At 55.6% G+C, this 17,551-nt stretch overlaps 6 protein-coding genes across 6 annotated transcripts; 3 read left to right on the plus strand and 3 right to left on the minus strand.

Moving 5' to 3' along the window:
- Window positions 1-37: 37 nt before the first annotated feature.
- PG997_001808 (cytochrome P450) lies at window positions 38-1,824 on the plus strand (the record flags this gene model as incomplete). Its single annotated transcript, XM_066806123.1, is given in 4 exon segments — window positions 38-154; window positions 235-719; window positions 808-1,377; window positions 1,395-1,824. 4 exon segments carry the CDS (start codon window positions 38-40, stop codon window positions 1,822-1,824), a joined length of 1,602 nt encoding a protein of 533 aa, XP_066673419.1.
- A 363-nt stretch (window positions 1,825-2,187) lies between these two features.
- PG997_001809 (LysM domain-containing protein) lies at window positions 2,188-3,701 on the minus strand (the record flags this gene model as incomplete). The annotated part of the gene is made up of 6 exons (XM_066806124.1): window positions 2,188-2,327; window positions 2,400-2,469; window positions 2,550-2,999; window positions 3,056-3,300; window positions 3,368-3,437; window positions 3,501-3,701. 6 exons carry the CDS (start codon window positions 3,699-3,701, stop codon window positions 2,188-2,190), a joined length of 1,176 nt encoding a protein of 391 aa, XP_066673420.1.
- Window positions 3,702-4,679: 978 nt separating this feature from the next.
- On the plus strand, window positions 4,680-6,955 carry PG997_001810 (uncharacterized protein; the record flags this gene model as incomplete). The annotated part of the gene is made up of 7 exons (XM_066806125.1): window positions 4,680-5,074; window positions 5,134-5,213; window positions 5,267-5,438; window positions 5,505-5,898; window positions 5,946-6,414; window positions 6,502-6,604; window positions 6,802-6,955. 7 exons carry the CDS (start codon window positions 4,680-4,682, stop codon window positions 6,953-6,955), a joined length of 1,767 nt encoding a protein of 588 aa, XP_066673421.1.
- Window positions 6,956-7,174: 219 nt separating this feature from the next.
- Window positions 7,175-8,095, minus strand: PG997_001811 (uncharacterized protein; the record flags this gene model as incomplete). The annotated part of the gene is made up of 1 exon (XM_066806126.1): window positions 7,175-8,095. One exon carries the CDS (start codon window positions 8,093-8,095, stop codon window positions 7,175-7,177), a length of 921 nt encoding a protein of 306 aa, XP_066673422.1.
- A 1,708-nt stretch (window positions 8,096-9,803) lies between these two features.
- Window positions 9,804-10,592, minus strand: PG997_001812 (uncharacterized protein; the record flags this gene model as incomplete). Its single annotated transcript, XM_066806127.1, has 1 exon — window positions 9,804-10,592. One exon carries the CDS (start codon window positions 10,590-10,592, stop codon window positions 9,804-9,806), a length of 789 nt encoding a protein of 262 aa, XP_066673423.1.
- Window positions 10,593-11,492: 900 nt separating this feature from the next.
- On the plus strand, window positions 11,493-17,541 carry PG997_001813 (uncharacterized protein; the record flags this gene model as incomplete). The annotated part of the gene is made up of 18 exons (XM_066806128.1): window positions 11,493-11,716; window positions 11,873-12,026; window positions 12,108-12,208; window positions 12,267-12,304; window positions 12,386-12,596; window positions 12,647-12,753; window positions 12,830-12,889; window positions 12,970-13,049; window positions 13,117-13,242; window positions 13,312-13,413; window positions 13,460-14,375; window positions 14,423-15,594; window positions 15,690-15,899; window positions 15,981-16,009; window positions 16,077-16,268; window positions 16,384-16,569; window positions 16,614-16,710; window positions 17,143-17,541. The coding sequence occupies 18 exons, from the start codon at window positions 11,493-11,495 to the stop codon at window positions 17,539-17,541; spliced, it is 4,404 nt and encodes a 1,467-aa protein (XP_066673424.1).
- Between the last annotated feature and the right edge of the window lie 10 nt (window positions 17,542-17,551).

Raw genomic sequence — 17,551 nt, forward strand, 5'->3', positions numbered from 1 at the left:
CATTCAAAAGAGAAGATCCGTCGCCTCACGTCAAGCCATGGCCCAGTTAAGTGTTGCTGTCGCCATCGCGGCCGTGACAGCTCTGATGACAGTATTCATCACCAAATTCGTATCCAACCGACAACATGTGCGCAAGCTACAGGCTGCCCAGGTGGTGAGCCTAGTCCTTTCATTATCTCTTTAGATGCGTGTTTGTATCAGTAAAGCGGGCTGAGACTCTTTGGCCTCCGCCAGCCTATGCCACCCTTCCACCCCGTCTTTGGCCACTTTATCGCGGTGAAGAAGGCGATGCAAGGACTACCGCTAGACGTTACGATGCACGTCATGGTGCAAAAGATGGCCAGAAGCTTCCCCAGCGGCATTTTCTACCTCAACCTCTGGCCCTTCAGTAAGACCCTGCTGGTCAACGCAAGCCCCGTCGCCGCGGCCCAGGTGGAGGCCGCGTTCCTCGACAAGCCGGCCCCGATGTGCAAGACCATGGAGGTCATCAACGGCGGGCCCTCGCTGATGACCATGCACGGCGAAACCTGGAAGAAGTGGCGTGCCCTTTTCAATCCGGGCTTCGCGCCAGCCTACATGGCAGGGTTTGCCCCGTCCATCGTGGAGGAGGTCGCAGTACTCTGCCAGTTGCTACGTGAACGTGCAGATCAGGGCAAGGTCTTTCAGTTGGAAGAGTACACGCTGAAGCTCACATTCGACGTGATTAGTCGGATATCATTGTGAGTATCGCCATGCCATCCGAGTTCCATTCCGGGCAGTATCAACCATGCCTCGCTGGTACTAACTTTCTTGTCTTTTTATCGACAGTGGTGCCCGTATACATTATCAGACCCAGGGAAGTATCTTGGCAGACGGGCTGCGGCGACTGGTCTACTGGACTCCTTATGGCACATCCTTCAACCCGGTCCGCCGCTATCTTAGCCCCCGCCCTCTGGTCCAGTGGTACAACAGCTACTGCATCGATCGCTATCTCAGTAAGCAGGTCGACGAGCGGTTCGAGGAGCTGGCCGATTCACGCCGAGATGCGAAAGACGTAAAATCGCAGTCGCGCTCAGTCATCTCGCTGGCCATGGACCAGTACCTAGCAGAAGCCGGTGAAACAGAGCAGCTGTTTAAAGCAACCTTCAAAAGACTGGTTATACCGCAGCTCCGGATGTTCTTGTACGCCGGCCACGACACAACCAGCAGTACGCTGTTATACTGTTATTACCTGCTGTCTACCCACCCTGAAGAGCTGAAAAAGGTTCGTACTGAGCATGATAAGGTATTCGGCACCAACATTTCCCACGAGCACCTCTACGAGATCATTGCGGAAGACCCGGCCCTCCTGAACCAGATACCATACACGCTGGCGGTAATCAAAGAAGTGCTCCGATTGTTCCCCCAGCGGGCAGCCTACGAGCCGGCCGCCCAGGGCTCGTTCTGACAGATGAGAACGGGGGCCAGTACCCGACAGAAGACTGTCAGATTTGGACACTGACCCTGGCCATGCACCACCGCGAACAAGTCTTTGTGAGGGCTCAGGAGTTCCTTCCAAGCCGCTGGCTGGTGGGGCCCGACGACGCGCTGCATCCCGCCAAGGGGTCGTGGCGCCCCTTCGAATGGGGCTCCCGGGCTTGCATCGGACAGACGCTCGCGCAGCTGGAGCTCAAGGTGGCGCTGGTAATGACGCTGCGCATGTTCGACATTGCCCCGGCCTATGAGGAGTGGGATGCGATGCACCCTAAAAAGGGGCGTGGTGGCGTTATGTCTGTCGAGGGGAATAGGGTCTACCAGGCAGAGATGGGTGGGGCGGGGCACATCCGGTCGATGGATTCCCTGTGAGGGTAACGTTGAGAAATAACGGAGAGCGTTCTCAGTGAATGAGCCGGATTCGAATATTCTCGGTGCCCATGATCCAAGCAGTACTGAAACAACACGAGGCCCTTGTCTTTCAAGCCATACAGATCCGGTTCTCTGTGAAAGTCTGCGGTGTGAGTGAGGATACCTACAACACCGTCGAAAAGAATGAGGATCTAGTGGATGGCGAGTAAGTAGATATATTCGTCAGCATGCATCTATTATATATTACCACTTAATCTCCAGCTATAGTAATTATCTAACTGTAAATTAACGATTAATGTTCTCTCCCCACATATCTAATAGACCCTCACGGCATGTTATCACAGAACCTTCCTTATGGCCCGTTCAAAGGAGGCCAATGCAAACATAATATCCAAGCCACAGCGACGCGCAATCCGAACCGACGGACGGGTTCCAAGCGTAAAAGTCCGAGAGCGATACATGCGCCGCTGACGCGATATCTCCACAGTTGTCTCCAGAGGCCACTAAGAAGAGGTATTCATTAGCTCAACCGCTCGCCCCTGATAAGTAAGTATCCGGAACTCTCGACAACGTACCTAAATGAAACGCCCTGCAGTTGTCCGTCATGCCCGCCTGCGTCGGCGTCGGCGTCGCGACCCCGTTGCCCTGGGTCGTTGTTGATGTGGTCATGGTGGTTGGCGTGCCGGTAGGCCCGCCGATGAGGTGGCACACACGTAGTAGCTCACCCACAGCGCCTCGCAGCCCGACCCGATGGCCGGGTTCCACGCGTACAAGTCGGGGAGACTGATGCCGTGGGACGACGCGATGGCGGCGCAGTTGTCCCCGCTCTGCACCAGGTAAAACGCGTCGCAGTTCCCGGCCATGCCCGCCTGCGTCGGCGTGGGGGTCGAGATGCCGTTGCCGGCCGTGGTGGTAGTAGTGGTGGCCATCGAAGTTCCGGTGTTGGTGGGCGTAGACGTGGTGGTGCCGATGCAGACGTAGAAGTCCAGGAAGAGCAGGGAGCAGTCCGTCTTCACCGCGGGGTTCCACGCGTAGAAGTCGTCGATGCTGATGCCCGCGTCCGAGGCGATGGCGCCGCAGGTGTCCCCGAGGCCACTTGGCGGAACTTGTTGCAGTTGGCGGCCATGCCGGTCTGCGTCGGGGTGGGTGTGCTGATGCCGTTTCCGGTAGTGGTGCTGGAAGGGGGTGAGGTGGACGTGGCGGTGGCCGTTGTGCGCCCGGTAATTCCGACGCACACATAGAAATCCAAGAACAGGAGGGAGCAGTCGGTCTTGACGGCGGGGTTCCAGGCGTAAAACTCCGAGACGGAGATACCGTAGCTGGACGCTATAGCATTACAGGTATCGCCGGATTGGACCTTGTAGAAGGCATTGCAGCTGGAGATCATCCCGGATTGTGTCGGGGTTGGGGTAGTGATACCAGTGGACGTGGGAGAAGAAGTAGGTGGCGCGGACGTCGAGGTGGGGATCGGAAGTCCTGACAGAGTTCAGTGTCCAAGACTTCTCTCAAGGCCAAGGAGGTGTAACGAGCTTTGAGAACGTACCGAAGTTCTGTTCGATACAGTAAGAGTTGCCTATAATGATAGGGCATCCGCTGGCCTTCAACGACGGGTTCTACTCTGTCTGTCAGACCAGGTGACTATAAATGATCTAAGGCACACGGGATTGAAGACTTACATATCTGTAGACATCGTCCAACGTGATGAAGCCATACTCTGCCAGACTCTCACAAGTATCCGAGCTGGTGGCCACAGCCCAGTTTGTGCAGTCCTGGATTGTGTCTGCAGGCGCCGTCGTGGGAGGGTCAACAGTGTAGGCGGAAACGAGGGCTGCCCCTATCAGGGTCGCCAACACCGTGAAGCTTGTAGTTGCTGGCATCTTGGAAATACCTTACACGCCGTATGACGTCGACAACAGTAAAGGATGGGAATGGCTGGGATGCTAGAGCCTGGACACGGTTTCACCGGGACTACTACCAGGCGATACAAGTGTTCAAACTGCTACTTATAGAAAGACATTGTACCTATGAACCTATTCCCGTAATAGGCGATACGGCCGAGGATGGACGCATTCAAACGTTCTCCCCATACCTTCAGACATGTGGGACGATGTTAAGCTGGCCCATGGTATTCCCTTTCTGGTCACACGTAGCTCGGCGAAACTTGAGATTGCAACTGCTTACTGTCTAATCTTAGTTGGGAATATTGATATTGGCGGCGCGAAGACCAACAGCCAATCTATCGGACAGGAGACTAACAGGCAATCAACAGGCAGCAACGGTTATGCGTATGTGGGTGTTCGAGGTCGCTGCAATAATCGCTTCATCGTCGGATAACCGAGAAGGGACGCATAACAAAATTGAGTTCATCCTTCAGCTCCTCCTCCATCTCCAGACCAACAGAAAAGGGGTCGGATGACCCGCAAGCTGCTTACTCCTCGTGACAATTAATATATTTTCTACGTCTTTTCCGAATGTCAGCAATTAGTCGATATGCAGGATCGACCAATCGGCACAACTCAATGCTTGTCTGCAAACAAGCATGTCGATGTTACACTGTATTATCGTGCAGAGAGGGACTGTGCGACCTGAACATTTGGGGGACCGACTAAGCTGCCGGATCGGGAAGGTCAGATGTAGGCGAGGTGAGGCGCGGCTGTGGATGTCTCTGTGTGTGTAACCGAAGCAATGTCGTCTACTGCGCCGCAGAGGTTTATTTGCATCTTGGAAATGCCACCCGATACCAAGGCGCCGGGCGATGAGCAATGGCAAGAGATGAGATCACTCATCAGCACACAGAGAACCGCATTCCTGTCCTTTTGGCGACGAAGTCAACGACAAACCGTGACAGATCCAGAATGTTGCTGAGAACTGGATCGTTTCTCTTCCTTGCGAGCCTCCTCGCTGGCTTGGTGCAGGCCCAAGTGCAGCTGTACAACCTCACCCTTACTCCCGACGTCTCTGAGACATGTGTTGCCGTCATCAACCAGCCGGTGAACTGTGACGCGGTGCTAGCGTCCCTGGGAGACGCGACTCCAGGAAATGTGTTTGGCACGCCTCTGTTCTTGACCCCGGATCGGCTAGATGCGCTTTGCACGGCAGATTGCAGGACCTTGCTGCTGAGGTGGGAGGTTCGAATTGCCCGGGCATGTGGTGACACGCTATACGACCAGGCCGACGGGGGAAAGCATGCACTCGCATCGTATGCCCACAAGTACATCGAGATATACGACACAGTCTGCTTGAAGAACTCGTAAGTGGTATGCTCTCTGGAAAGCGCGTATACGCTCTAACGAAGGAATAAATCAACAGGGACAGCCATGTCTGCAATACCGTCATGGGGGACCTGCTGGGCATCGATCCGGTAAACCAGCACGCTACTGCGACTCCTAGTGAGACTTTTCTAAATAGTGGACACACGCCCTTCATACTGACATGGAAGCAGCGCCTCAGGTATACTGCGATGGGTGCTTCTTATCCATGGTATCTACACAACTTGCAATGCCGCTAGCATCAACCTCTCTGTTGGCCGATATGTTTAGTGGGTTGACTTCGTCCTGTTCGTCGTCTGGCTGGACGATTGCACCAACACCAACAGCTACCACGTTCACAGTCCGGTGAGTACGATGAAGGTCCGAATTGAACAACGAAGCCCAACTTAAGGTTGCTGACCAGTTACCTAGGGCCCCTTCTACAACACCCGAGCCGCCAGGCTGCAATGGGACGATGTACACAGTCGCCTCGTCTGATACATGCGTGGGTATCTCCCTCGCGCAGGGCATCAGCACAGATGACCTGGCCTCTTACAACCACATACCATCCATGTGTTACAGGTTCCCCAATGCCGGAACATCACTCTGTCTCCCGGACGCCCGCAAATGCCAGCCGTACAAGCTGACGCAGAATGACACATGTACCTCTCTTCGGAAACATTTTGGCATAACCTACGCCCAACTTACATCGTGGAACCCGTCCATCGGGCGCAAGTGCAACAATCTCGCCGCGTACGTGGGCTACGTGCTCTGCGTCTCCAACCCCGGCGGGGACTGGGTCAACCCGGAGCCCGGCCAGAGCACCGTGACCTCCATCTCCACGAGCCCCCTCTCTGGACGACCACCCTGAAGCCGATGGAGGCCTGGCCCTCGGCCACCTACGTGCCCTTCACCGAAGCGGCCCCCTACGCCAACGGCACGCGCATGGACTGCGCCACCTACGTGACCGCACCCATGCTGACCAACTACACCGGCAACGGCACCACGTCGCTCGCCTGCGCCGACGTCGCGGACCAGTACGGCATCGCCCTGGACGACTTCTTGACGTGGAACCCGTCACTGAACTCTTCTGACCCATGTACCATGGCCAACAACACCCAGTACTGCGTCCAGTCGTACGCGCGCTTCTCGCAGGGCATGACGGACTCCTGCGTCCAGACCGAGACTGCGCCGCCGGGCTACGACTGCTACAAGTTCACCGCGGACTGGGGCGTTGACTCGGACCAGTTCGCGGTCTGGAACCCCGACGTCGGGCCGGGGTGCCAGAACTTCACCGTGGGGAAACAGTACTGCATTTCGGTTCTGCATTTCCAACAGCCAGGTATGTTCCGAGTACACTCTTTTCTCCCAGAGTAGGGCTATGTTTTGTGTTGTAATTATGCTCACATAACCCGATGCACCTACTTAGGCATTGCTCCCAATTGTAATCAGTTCGCCGCTGCGAACGAAACCGACTGGGTCAATCTCCCATGCCAGATCATCGAGACTAAGTTCGGACTCAGCCATGCGCGGTTCGTGGCCTGGAACCCAGCCGTATTGGACAATTGTACGTCGATGACTAACGCTCCCTCCCCCCGCCCAACCACCACCATCAGACTGTTCCACGGCGGGTACTAATATGAGGCGATGTTTCATCTTTAGGCACGGGATTATACCTAGGATACGACTATTGCGTCTCTATTCCCAACTATAGACCTACATACACTAGCACGACGGCACGCCAAGCCAGTGCGGCGCTCCTTGGCACCTCGGTGACTGGATCTAGCCCCAGCATCACGTCGTGGGCTTCATCCTTCTCTGGCTCTACAAATGGAGCAAGCTCTGTAACAGCTACGGCGAGTCCAGTGTCACAGGATGTGTAGGCGGCCAAAGTTGCCCGAGTGACTGACGATGCTGGAACTTGTTGAAAGACGGAGCATGGTTTCTAGTTTAAACAATGGTGTTGATTCGGATGAACAGAGAAAGGCGGAGGCATGAAAAAGAGGAACATTTTTTGTCATTGACTACCATATTGCAATATTGCCGACTGTGGTGGACATTGCGTCAGCGATAATATACTGAACTTATCCTTCTTCTTCTCATCACAGTGAAGCCCCATGCTGTTCCAGCACCTGCATAACCTCCGCATGCCGTCCCCGCCTCGCAAGCCGCAGCGCCGAGGCCCCGGCCCCCGTCACCGCCTCCGCATCCGCGCCGCGGCTCAGCAGGAACCGCACCGCCTCGACGTTGCCATACATGGCCGCAACGTGCAGCGCCGTCGCGCGGCGCTCGTACTCGCAGTTGGACAGCGACATCTCCCACTCGGCGCGGTCCCGCGACGGCATCCGCGCCGCCTCGGCCGCGGGGTACCCGAAGTCCACGACCCAGTTCACGTCGAGGCGCTTCTCGTCCAGCATCCAGCGCAGCATCTCGACGCCGCCCTCGGCGCGGTCCTCGAGCGTCAGTACCAGCATGTCGTTGGGCACCGTCGCGGGCACCGACAGCATGTTGCACAGGTACCGGAACAGCGCGGGCGACTCGCCCTTTTTCAGTGCCAGCGCCGGCAGCGTGAGCCGGTTCGCCGCGTCCGAGGCCACATCCGTCAGCTTGGCGGCCGCGCAGGCTTCGAAGAAGGCGATGCCGGCGGAGGCGTCGCGACTGCTGGCGGCGGCGGTGACCATGGCCTTGGACGGCGGGCCCGCCCACTTGGACCGGATGAGCGCGGCCCAGGCGACCAGCGAGACGTCTCTGGTGTTATTGAAAAGAGGCGAGCTCCTTATGAGGAAGAGGTTGCAGTCTCGGGGCGGCGGCGGAGTGCCTGCTGCTGATCCTTCCTTGAGAAGGGTTGCCGCCATCGCCGACTGTTGGCAGAAGATGGCCGTCACCACCAGCGCCTGCAGGAACAAGGCGGATTGGATCACCACGGCGAACCGCGGCTGCTTCACCATCTCTTGCAGCGTCAAAGTGCTGCTGTCCTGTGGCGCAGAAGTTCGGTCACCGGTCACAGTGAGGAAAATGGGCATCAGATTCTCGACTAAAGCCTCGGGCGGAACATTAGTAAGCCAAAGTTGTACAGGGTACGGGAAGTTTAGGCGTAGTATCTATGGAGCAGCAGAGAGAAAGAGACAGAGGCGAGAGAGAATATGAGAATGGGGAGATGGGGGGCACTGACCTTCAATGGACTTCGCAGTAGGGTCGGTAAGACAAAGAGCGAAAACAGCAGCCAGCCAGCCCCAGCGGCCTTTGGTGATGCACTTCTGGGCCGCGGCGATTGGCTCGTCATCCCTTTCGTGCATCACTCCATCCGGACCGAAGTGCTGTAGGCAGCGATCAAGGAACTCGTCCTGGGTGACTCTGCCTCGGGTGGCCTCGGCGACTGTGTCTAGGGAAACAGCCGGTTACCGACATCTTACAAGAAACCCCGTGACGAGCAGGATAATAAGATTTGAAAGCTTACGTCGATAGGAATGTGATGTTGGTCTTGCGCCGCTTGGGTGAGTGTGTGAGTGAGTAGGGAGAAAGAAAAGATGATGTGCCCAACCTCGGTCGAGCAACGAGACGGATTCCATGAAGTGGGGTCACAACAAGAGGAAGAAGGGTATTGGAGGGCAGGGTGGTGTGGTGGTTACATGGCGTGTGTCCTGGAAAGAGATAAGCCCCTGTCATCTGTGCCGTGGGGGCTATTTTGTGTATGCCTCATTGACTACAATATCCAAGCATATGCATATCTCGTTGGGCGAATAACCAGCAACATGCGCACTTGACAAAAGAAAAAAAAAAAAAAAAGAAGAAAAGAAAAAAAGAAAAAAAAAAAAGAAAAATCAAGAGAATGCGCCAATAGATTGCGAGTAAAAATGAAGGCCCGAAATCGCCTCGAAAGAGGGACAATCTGTAGACCTTCCAATTGAATAGTTGTGATATGAAAGTAGCTAACCAAAACCTCGACCACCACCAATACAACAATTACACTTAATAGCCGTCCCTCTCGATCGGGGCACTTCAGTAACCTCTATCTAACCTGCATTTCAACCCTAGCCAAACCAATCCTGATCCGGAGGTTCATAATCGACGTTGAGGCTGCAAGAGTCTCTCTTGGCCAGCCCTGTGTCCCATCTCAGGAAATCGGGATCATCCCTGTCTAGCGGTGCGTCCGTAAGTATCTCCTGAGTATCCCAATTGATTCGATACTGCTTATTGGGATTTGCTGCGTCGACGGAGATGAGTGTTTTTGGCGCATTCTGTGCGCGTTATTACAACGTTAGCGATTGGCCTAAAGGTAGAAGACCTGCTCCGTTGGGTGGACTGGACTTGCCTGTAATCCTGCTTTATATCTTGAAACTAGAGTGGGATACTCGTGCTTGCCCCATATCCACCCGTACTTGAAAAGTTTGTCTGGCCTCAGAGTCATCACATCTAAAGTAAGAGTAGTGGATATGGTCGATTAGCAACTGAAATCTCCCGCAACGTGGTTCGGACCAGGCCATGCGCATATACCTGATATATACAGCACCACCAGTCAGCGGGGGAGACTCACAGACAGTGCCACCACAGTGCCTAGCCATGGCTCGGGACATGTTCTCAAAGTAGGTGAAATACATCCTGTCTTCCGTGAGGAAGTTGAGCCAGCTACCCTCCGTGAACACCTCCCAGAAGTTACGGGTTCGTGGATTGTCAGTACCGGGTCGAACGTCATTCTTTCCCGGATAGAGATTCTAGTCCATGAGTTGCGAGTCAGTGTGTTGTCGGCAACCGGTCCGTTAGTCCATCCCCCTGGCAATGGATTGGACTACTCACCCAGATCGTGACTTTGTTATTTCGGCAAGCCCAGTCCGTCGCTATTTTGGAGAGGCCAGTATGCTGCCCCTCGCCACCCAATTCCCGCCGTTTCAATCGTTCCTTTCTATCCTCTTCCCACGACGGCACAGAAGTGTAGAAGACGCATCTGTCCAGCATCTGTTGGTCGGTGAGCAGAATCTGCTGTTCGAGGTACTCGGTCGATAGGTCGTCTAGGCTTGTTACCACGCCCTGCTGCGCCTGTAAGCACCCCAGACACGCCGAAACCTTGAAGATCGGGTTCCCTGGGCTCCCTCCAGGCGGACTGCGCTTCCCAAGAGCATGGCCGCCGCTGCCACGCTTATCCAAGAGTAGCTTGGAAGAGGCAGCCTCCTCCCCCCTTTTCGGCCGCGCCCCAAGTGCCTGCAGAAGCCTCTCGTCCGTCCAGGAGTAGTTGATCTGGAAATTGCGATAGAAGATGTGAGTCTCCGGGACGTGCGATAACATGTCTCGATCAGTTAAGTCGTTGGAGGTTCCCTCGTTGTCGCGCCGGTGACCTGCTGGAGCATGATGGCTCATGTGGCCAGTCATGCGAACACCCGGGGCCCTGTTGTTCTCCGCGCTCCTTCCGCTGGCTGCGGGTTTGGTGACTTCGTCTCTAATCAATGGCGGCGGGCCAAAGTTCTTCCCAACGACCAAAGCCGAAAGGGCAAAGAACAGCACCGCACAAATGGTCCGAGACAACATTTGGCTTCAGGTGAAGAAGGTCTAATTACTGTAAGTTGATGTGGGAAGAGCCGGTTTCAGGAGGCTGACTTCGTACTTCGCAACCAAAAGCATTCTCCTTGTTCTGTCAATTACATCTTCAGTCACCCTAGAAGAAGACTTACAAAAAGCGCATATGTCCAAGAGAACTACGATCATTGAATTAGGCGTTGTAATGCATATTTGGGGGGGTCTCCCATTCATGCACATCCGGGGCAGGATTTGGGTGTGCAACGTATGATTGAAAGATATCAAGCGAGATTCCGGAACAACTGCGGTTGGGTTGCATCACCGGAGATTTCAATAGATCATCAGATCACAGTGTCTATTGCCACACAGTGCACAATGTCGATAGCCATGTGGCGCCGAGCGATATTGATCCGCGGAGGAACAAGGGCTGACATCAATCTGCTCGGTCTTCATATCTCCCATGTGATGTTGGTTGCAGTTCCTCCGGTCAGCAAGTCCAGACCATCGGCGCCGTGATTGAGCGTGTTCAATAAGGGGCTAGACGATGACGGCCGGAGCTACTACTCAAGATGGGCAAAAACAACACGCACTTCGAAATAAGTTATACCACCATCACGTTGATAGATGCGAACCTCTCGAGCCCGATTAGGTAGGTGCTCAAGGTCAGCATTGACAAGGCCAACCTAGGACGACGGCTGGCAAAGTAGACTGACCCCTATTATTGGTAAGCAAATCATAGAAGGAGAGCTCTCCCTAAGCCTTTCCAGGTATTGCAGCTATTTCCCTCTACACTTCACTGGCCGAGCTACAATCGGACTTTCCAATACGCCAAACGCCAACGAATTCATGATCGAGGCTTTGCGCATGGCATAGTCTGCGATGATGAAATCGAGACGACACCTCCTCATCAAAATGGGCTCCCAAGAGACTGTCAAGGGGAGACATCACATCTTCACTTTCCTCCTGTTATGTCTCTTACTTCGACTTTCCACTGCCGAGCAAGCATGGAACCAAGAGGGAAATGCATCTTTACCACTTGCCGAGCCAATGGAGTTTTCCCTATTCCGTCGTCTCGAAGATGGCAGATGCGACGAGAACACACCCTGTGCAGATAAATCATGCTGTAATAAGGATTCGTAAGTCCAACTCACTGCCCTTTCCTATGCTCAATGTATACCATGCTGACTTGTGTCGTTACTGAAAAGGGGTTACGTGAGTTTGCTCTATACGGTCCTCACTGGAAATCGTAGCCCTTCCCTTTGATCTTCAATCTAACCGTCTCATGGAACTAGTGCGGCCGAGACAAAGACCACTGTGATCCAGCAGTTTGTTCTTCCAATTGCGATGCCAAACCGGAATGCGGTGATTATGCCGAACCGGGCCACGAATTTTGCCCCCTCAACGTGTGTTGCGGAGGTTGGGGGTATTGCGGCTCAAAGGGGGTATGTACGAGATTCTATATATAACCACGATCCGTTTTAGTATTGTATTTTCCGACTGATACATACGCTATTATGCGTGCTTTAGGACTTCTGCTCGACGGAAAAGGATCCTCCTTGTAAGAACAATTGCGCCCAACCCCCCTCTACGGGACTCAATACCGGTAACATCACAAATATCGTGATTGGGTGAGCAATTCACAGGCCTAGGATGTAGGTATGGTGTCTTTGTGCTAATTTGGTCAAGGTACTACGAATCATGGGCATCGTACCGGCGCGGCGCATGTAAGTAAAAACTCACCATTGAACCTTTTTGTATCGCAGATCAAAGATGGCCTATATTAACGTAGCATTAACCACATGAAGGCCCTCAAAGGAAGCCAAATTGGATCCGCGCAGACTCCATCACGCATCTTTATGTGGCCTTCGCCTACATCAAACCGGACACATACGAGGTGTATCCCATGGAGGGTACTGGAGAGGACATCTTCAGAGATATCGTGGACATCAAGCGAAACGCGCCTGGCCTGAAGGTCTATGCGTCGATTGGAGGATGGACCTTTTCTGACAACGGAACGTGAGTAACGCTGCCGATTGCATGATTTTCCTTAGCCTACTACCATGGAGTATCACTGACGCCGATTCATCAGCGACACACAGGCCGTGTGGGGAGCGTTGGCAAGCAGCCCCCCAAGAGCGCCAAAAGTTCATTAATCAACTTGTCAATTTCATGTGTAAGTGAATTCCGTCGCGTTGGTCGCCTTCCGAATAATCATTTCAAATACATTCACTGACGTGCAACCGTGAAAGCGAATTTCGGCTTTGATGGAGTTGATCTCGACTGGGAGTACCCTGGAGCTCCAGACAGAGGTATGTATTGGTGTATTGTCATGTAGAGATTGAAACCTTTAAGGATTCCCTTTGATGACTGACCCACCGCGGTGCTACAGGAGGCCAAGACCGCGACGTTGATAACTTTACATCTCTCATACGTGACATCCGAGAATGGTTCACGGCACAGAGCAACGGCGTGAGTCTTCATCTTATCTCTTCCGCATCATGTGGCCGATCTTCGCTGACTATCATCACCAATCCAGTGGGGATTATCCCTAACTATCCCGACCTCGTATTGGTACATGCGCTGGTTCGACGTTGAGCAGTTGGTAAAGCACGTGGACTGGATCAATCTCATGACTTATGATCTTCACGGCAGCTGGGACTCGGTACGTCGCCCGCACTTCAATTTCCACGCGAGTTGAGACATTCTACTGACAACCCCCTCCAAAACTCAGCCCGAGGACCAAATTGGTTCCTTCGTGTACGCTCACACGAATCTCACCGAGATCAAGGATGCACTGAATCTTCTATGGCGCAACAACGTCCCGGCCAACAAAGTGAATCTCGGCCTGGGCTTCTATGGCCGAAGCTACTCTCTGGTAGGCGCCAATTGCTCCCGAGCCCGGCTGTCCCTTCAGTTCGGGCGGCGACGCCGGGGCTTGCACTGGAGAGTCCGGGATCCTCAGCTATGACGAGATCAACGCCATCTACGAGACCTACCATGTCGACTTGCACCACGACGAGGAAGCCGCCGTCATGTATTTCGCTTGGGGCTCGGACCCTCCCCAGTGGGTGTCCTACGACAACGTCCAGACCATCCGGGACAAGGTCCAGTTCGCTAACGAACAGGGTCTGTTGGGCCTGTTCATCTGGTCCCTGGACCTCGACACGGACGATGCCGAGCTCCTGAATGCCGTTCTGAATGACCGAGGCGGTCTCGGATCGTTCCGGGAACAAAACGGCGTGGGCCCAGAGGACTTGACCGACTGGCAACCGGCCACCGGCGCCTGCTACCTCAGCGAGTGCGACGCCTTCCCGACCTGCGACGGCGCCTACAAGAGCGTCGGCCTCGCCATCAATTGCGACGAGGAGGCCGGCGCCGGCATGCAGCAGCGCTGGGTCTGCTGCCCACGCGACAACGCGCCCGCCGCTTCCACCTGCTCCTGGGTCTCGTCCTTCCAGTCGAGCCTGGGCGGCGCGCTGCAGGCCGACTGCGTCCTGGACTGCCAGGGCGACCAGGTCGCCATCGCGGAGAGCAAGTGGTACACCGAGGACGACGGGGAGCAGAAGCGCTGCCTGAGCGGCTACGCGCGCTACTGCTGCGACACGAGCGAGACGGTGCAGACGGCGTGCAGCATGCTCAAGGACGAGTGTTATTCTATTGGCGGCGACGGGAAGCCCGACAAGGGTGACCCGTGCGCGCGCGCCGGCAAGAAGTTCATGACGTACGCGCAGGACACCTGCCAAAGTGGCTCCGGCAAGGTCTGGTGCTGCGACGAGGTCTTTGACAGCTCCGTGTGTGCGTGGCAGACGCCGCTCACCGCCAACGACGACGACGGCTGCGAGCGGGCGGCCCGGTGCCCCCGGAACCAAGTAAACCTGGGCGTTTACAAAAGGGCGCTGGCAAGGACTGCCAGTACTCGTACTGGACCCCGGGCTACGGCCTGAGCGGGCCGACCGCGAAGCCGCGGGCGCTGTGCTGCGGCGGCGACGCGCAGGTCATCTACAAGAAGCGGTCGCCGGTGCCGCTAGCCTGGCTGTTCCCGGACCCGGTGCCCGAGGACGCCGACATCAGCTACGACCTCGACATCCAGGCCGACGCCTTCGCCGACGAGGACCCCAACGACAACGGCTTCGGCTGGGTCATCATGACGGGGCCCGAGGACCAGCTCACGTCGCTCGACCGCCGCGACGGCTCGCACTGGGAGCTATTCGACTGCCCCGGCCGCGAGACCCTGGTCGAGGACGACCGCGTCACCGTCCGCGCCGTCTGCGTCGACGACTCGCCCGACAGCAACTGCGGCGACCTCTTCCTGGGCCGCGAGATCGCGGGCACCGTCGTCGAGATGCCGCCAGACTGCGGCATCGGCCGCCACGCCATGGCCGTCAGCATGGAGTCCGCGACGGACCAGCGCCTGCCCGCGCGGCTGCACCGCAAGCTCGCGAAGCGGGGTGAGACCATCAATCTGCGGAGCACGCCACACGTCTACAACTTCACGTTCGATTACGACTTTTCGGTCCTGCACGGCCGGGCCGACTCGGACGTCCAGGTCCGCATCGACTACTCGGACGAGCCGGGCTACTGGAAGGCCATCGTCAACAACGACCCGCAAAGGGACCCGCTCAGCAACCTGCGCAGGCGGCGCGAGGAGACGGAGCGCATCGTCGAAACGGAACATGGGGGCTCGTGGAAGCGGTATGCGCATCACAGCTTCCGCGCGGAGAAGCGAGAGCTCGCCCAGGCCCGGATTCAGAAACGGGACGATCATGAAGAAAGGCACCACGCCTTCCACAAGCGGTGGTTCCCCGCCGAGGACGACTGGGACGTGCTTTCGGCCATCGACGATATCAAGTTTGAGACGCCGGTGGCGAGCCGCCATATTCAGGAGACTTTCCCCTTTTGGATCTTCAATGAGCACCTCAGCTGCAAGCTCGCGAATATCCCCTACACCGCATATTTCGCCGTTTGGGCCGACCTCTCGGTCGATATCAAGACCTCGGCCATTCTCACAGTCATCGTAAGTCTAGAGGAAGTGCTTCCCGGGCATGCTCGTTCACGGAGAACGTAACTTTGGCTCTTCGCTATAAACATCTTAACTGACTCACGACATAGGGCAAACTCAGCGACCCGTCCAGCTTCCAAAAGAAGACCGGCATCCTCTTCCGTAACGAAGGATCGATCCAGGCCGGCTTGCACTTGGAGGCGCAGGCGAAGCTCTCGTTCTCGACGGGACAGATCGAGCTCTTCGGCATGGAAAACTTTGCTTCGCCCTTCAACGCCCCAGGCATCATCACCGTGGGGCCCAACTTCCGGGTACTAGGGGTAAGATACAAGCCAAGCTCTCTTGAGGATAAGATACTATGACCACAGATCTCTGACTTTGACTTTTTGGCAACCGTTTAGGAACTCAAAGGCGTTCTTAGCATCCACACGTAAGTAATGTCCTAGCAAGGTTTACTTGTCATTCAGAATGGGACTGAAAACCAACCCCTTACGCAGTGACGCTCACTACCAGCTCGACGTGGTGAACTGGGACTACGCCCAGCGGTACCCCAACGACAACAACGACGTCGAGTCCGGCCTGAGTCTCAACAACATGGAGAAGGCGGTCGGCGGCGCCGGGCTTGACGATAACAAGAGGAGCGCCTTCACGTGGGACGTGGCAGCACGCGGGGACTTGACCGTGACCATGTGAGTCTTCGTACCTAACGCCTTCCCCGGGCTTGCGCCGTGAGCGAGACATACATTGGCCGCTCTCCAACAGAGAACTGCATTGCTGACCAAGCGCCCCTTTCCCGCTTATTAGTTCCCCCATCGTCGAGTTGGGCATCATCTGGAACCGTAAGTGGCGAGTCCAGGACACCAAGATTGCGCTCCAGCTCAACTCCTACGCGACCCTCTACGGCACCGCCGCGGTCGGGTCCACCACCGACGCCAACTTCTGCTACGGCGCCCTCGCCGGGTGCGAGCTCTTCGCGCAAGTTACTGCACCGTGAGTAGATACTCTTTGCCCTACTACCACTACAATTGCCGTAGTGCACTTAAGGGAAGTTCTCGGCTAACTTTTGGTGTCTCTAACAGTACACTATTTGGTGTGAATCCGAACCGGCGCTGGAGCTTTTATCAGAGCAAGGTACGTATGGTCAATCGAAACTGTCAGCTATCGCACACTAACGTGGCGCTACTCAGATTGATATCATCCCGGAAAAGTGCTATACGTTGGCGGACTTCCAGCCAAGCCAATGTGCTGACTGCTAGCCGAGGAGGCAAGACGACCACGTGGACGACGGGGGTGTTGGTTAAAGCAAGAGAGTGGCTTGCCATGTACCAATAGATTTTATAGTGTAAGAATAAACGACGCCGTTGAGGCTTTATTCGTCCAACTATGAACAGTCTTGGCTTCAACCTAGAACGATGGATACTCATGATTTGATTTTATACAGTACATGAAGTGAGTATATCATGCAGCTCATGACCTGCTGTCCGCCAGAACCATGTCAGGGCGACCAAGCCATACAGGTACATAGCCACCGTGGATGCAAAGCAGAGGCTTTTTCTCCTTTAGAAACTCAACTTAGGCATTGTGGCTCTCCTTCCCCTCGTACCTTGCCTCCCACGCCACCGCAATCGCGTGCTTCCGCGCATCCACGAGCCCCATGTCGCGGGGCTTGTAGAGCTCGCCCTCCTCCATGCGGGCGGTGGAGAGGGCGCGCAGGTGGCTGAAGGAGCGGCAGACGTGCGTCTGGTCCGAGTCGATGTAGTTGTGCTCGCGCCCTTCGAAGAAGCGCGTCGGGATCAGCGTCGTGCTGCCGTAGCACTGCACCGCCTGTCGCAGGATGTCGAGGCAGTGCTCCACGTGGAACTGGCTGCGGTGGCTGTGCGTGCCGTAGTAGTCCGGGTGCAGCGCCTTGCGGAGGGCGTTGACGCAGTGCAGAGTGTGGAAGACGTCGAGACTGGGACGTGATCAGTTCTTC

The sequence above is a fragment of the Apiospora hydei genome (assembly GCF_038363865.1).
Source record: "Apiospora hydei strain CBS 114990 chromosome Unknown utg000003l_segment0_segment0, whole genome shotgun sequence".
Lineage (NCBI taxonomy): Eukaryota > Fungi > Ascomycota > Sordariomycetes > Amphisphaeriales > Apiosporaceae > Apiospora > Apiospora hydei.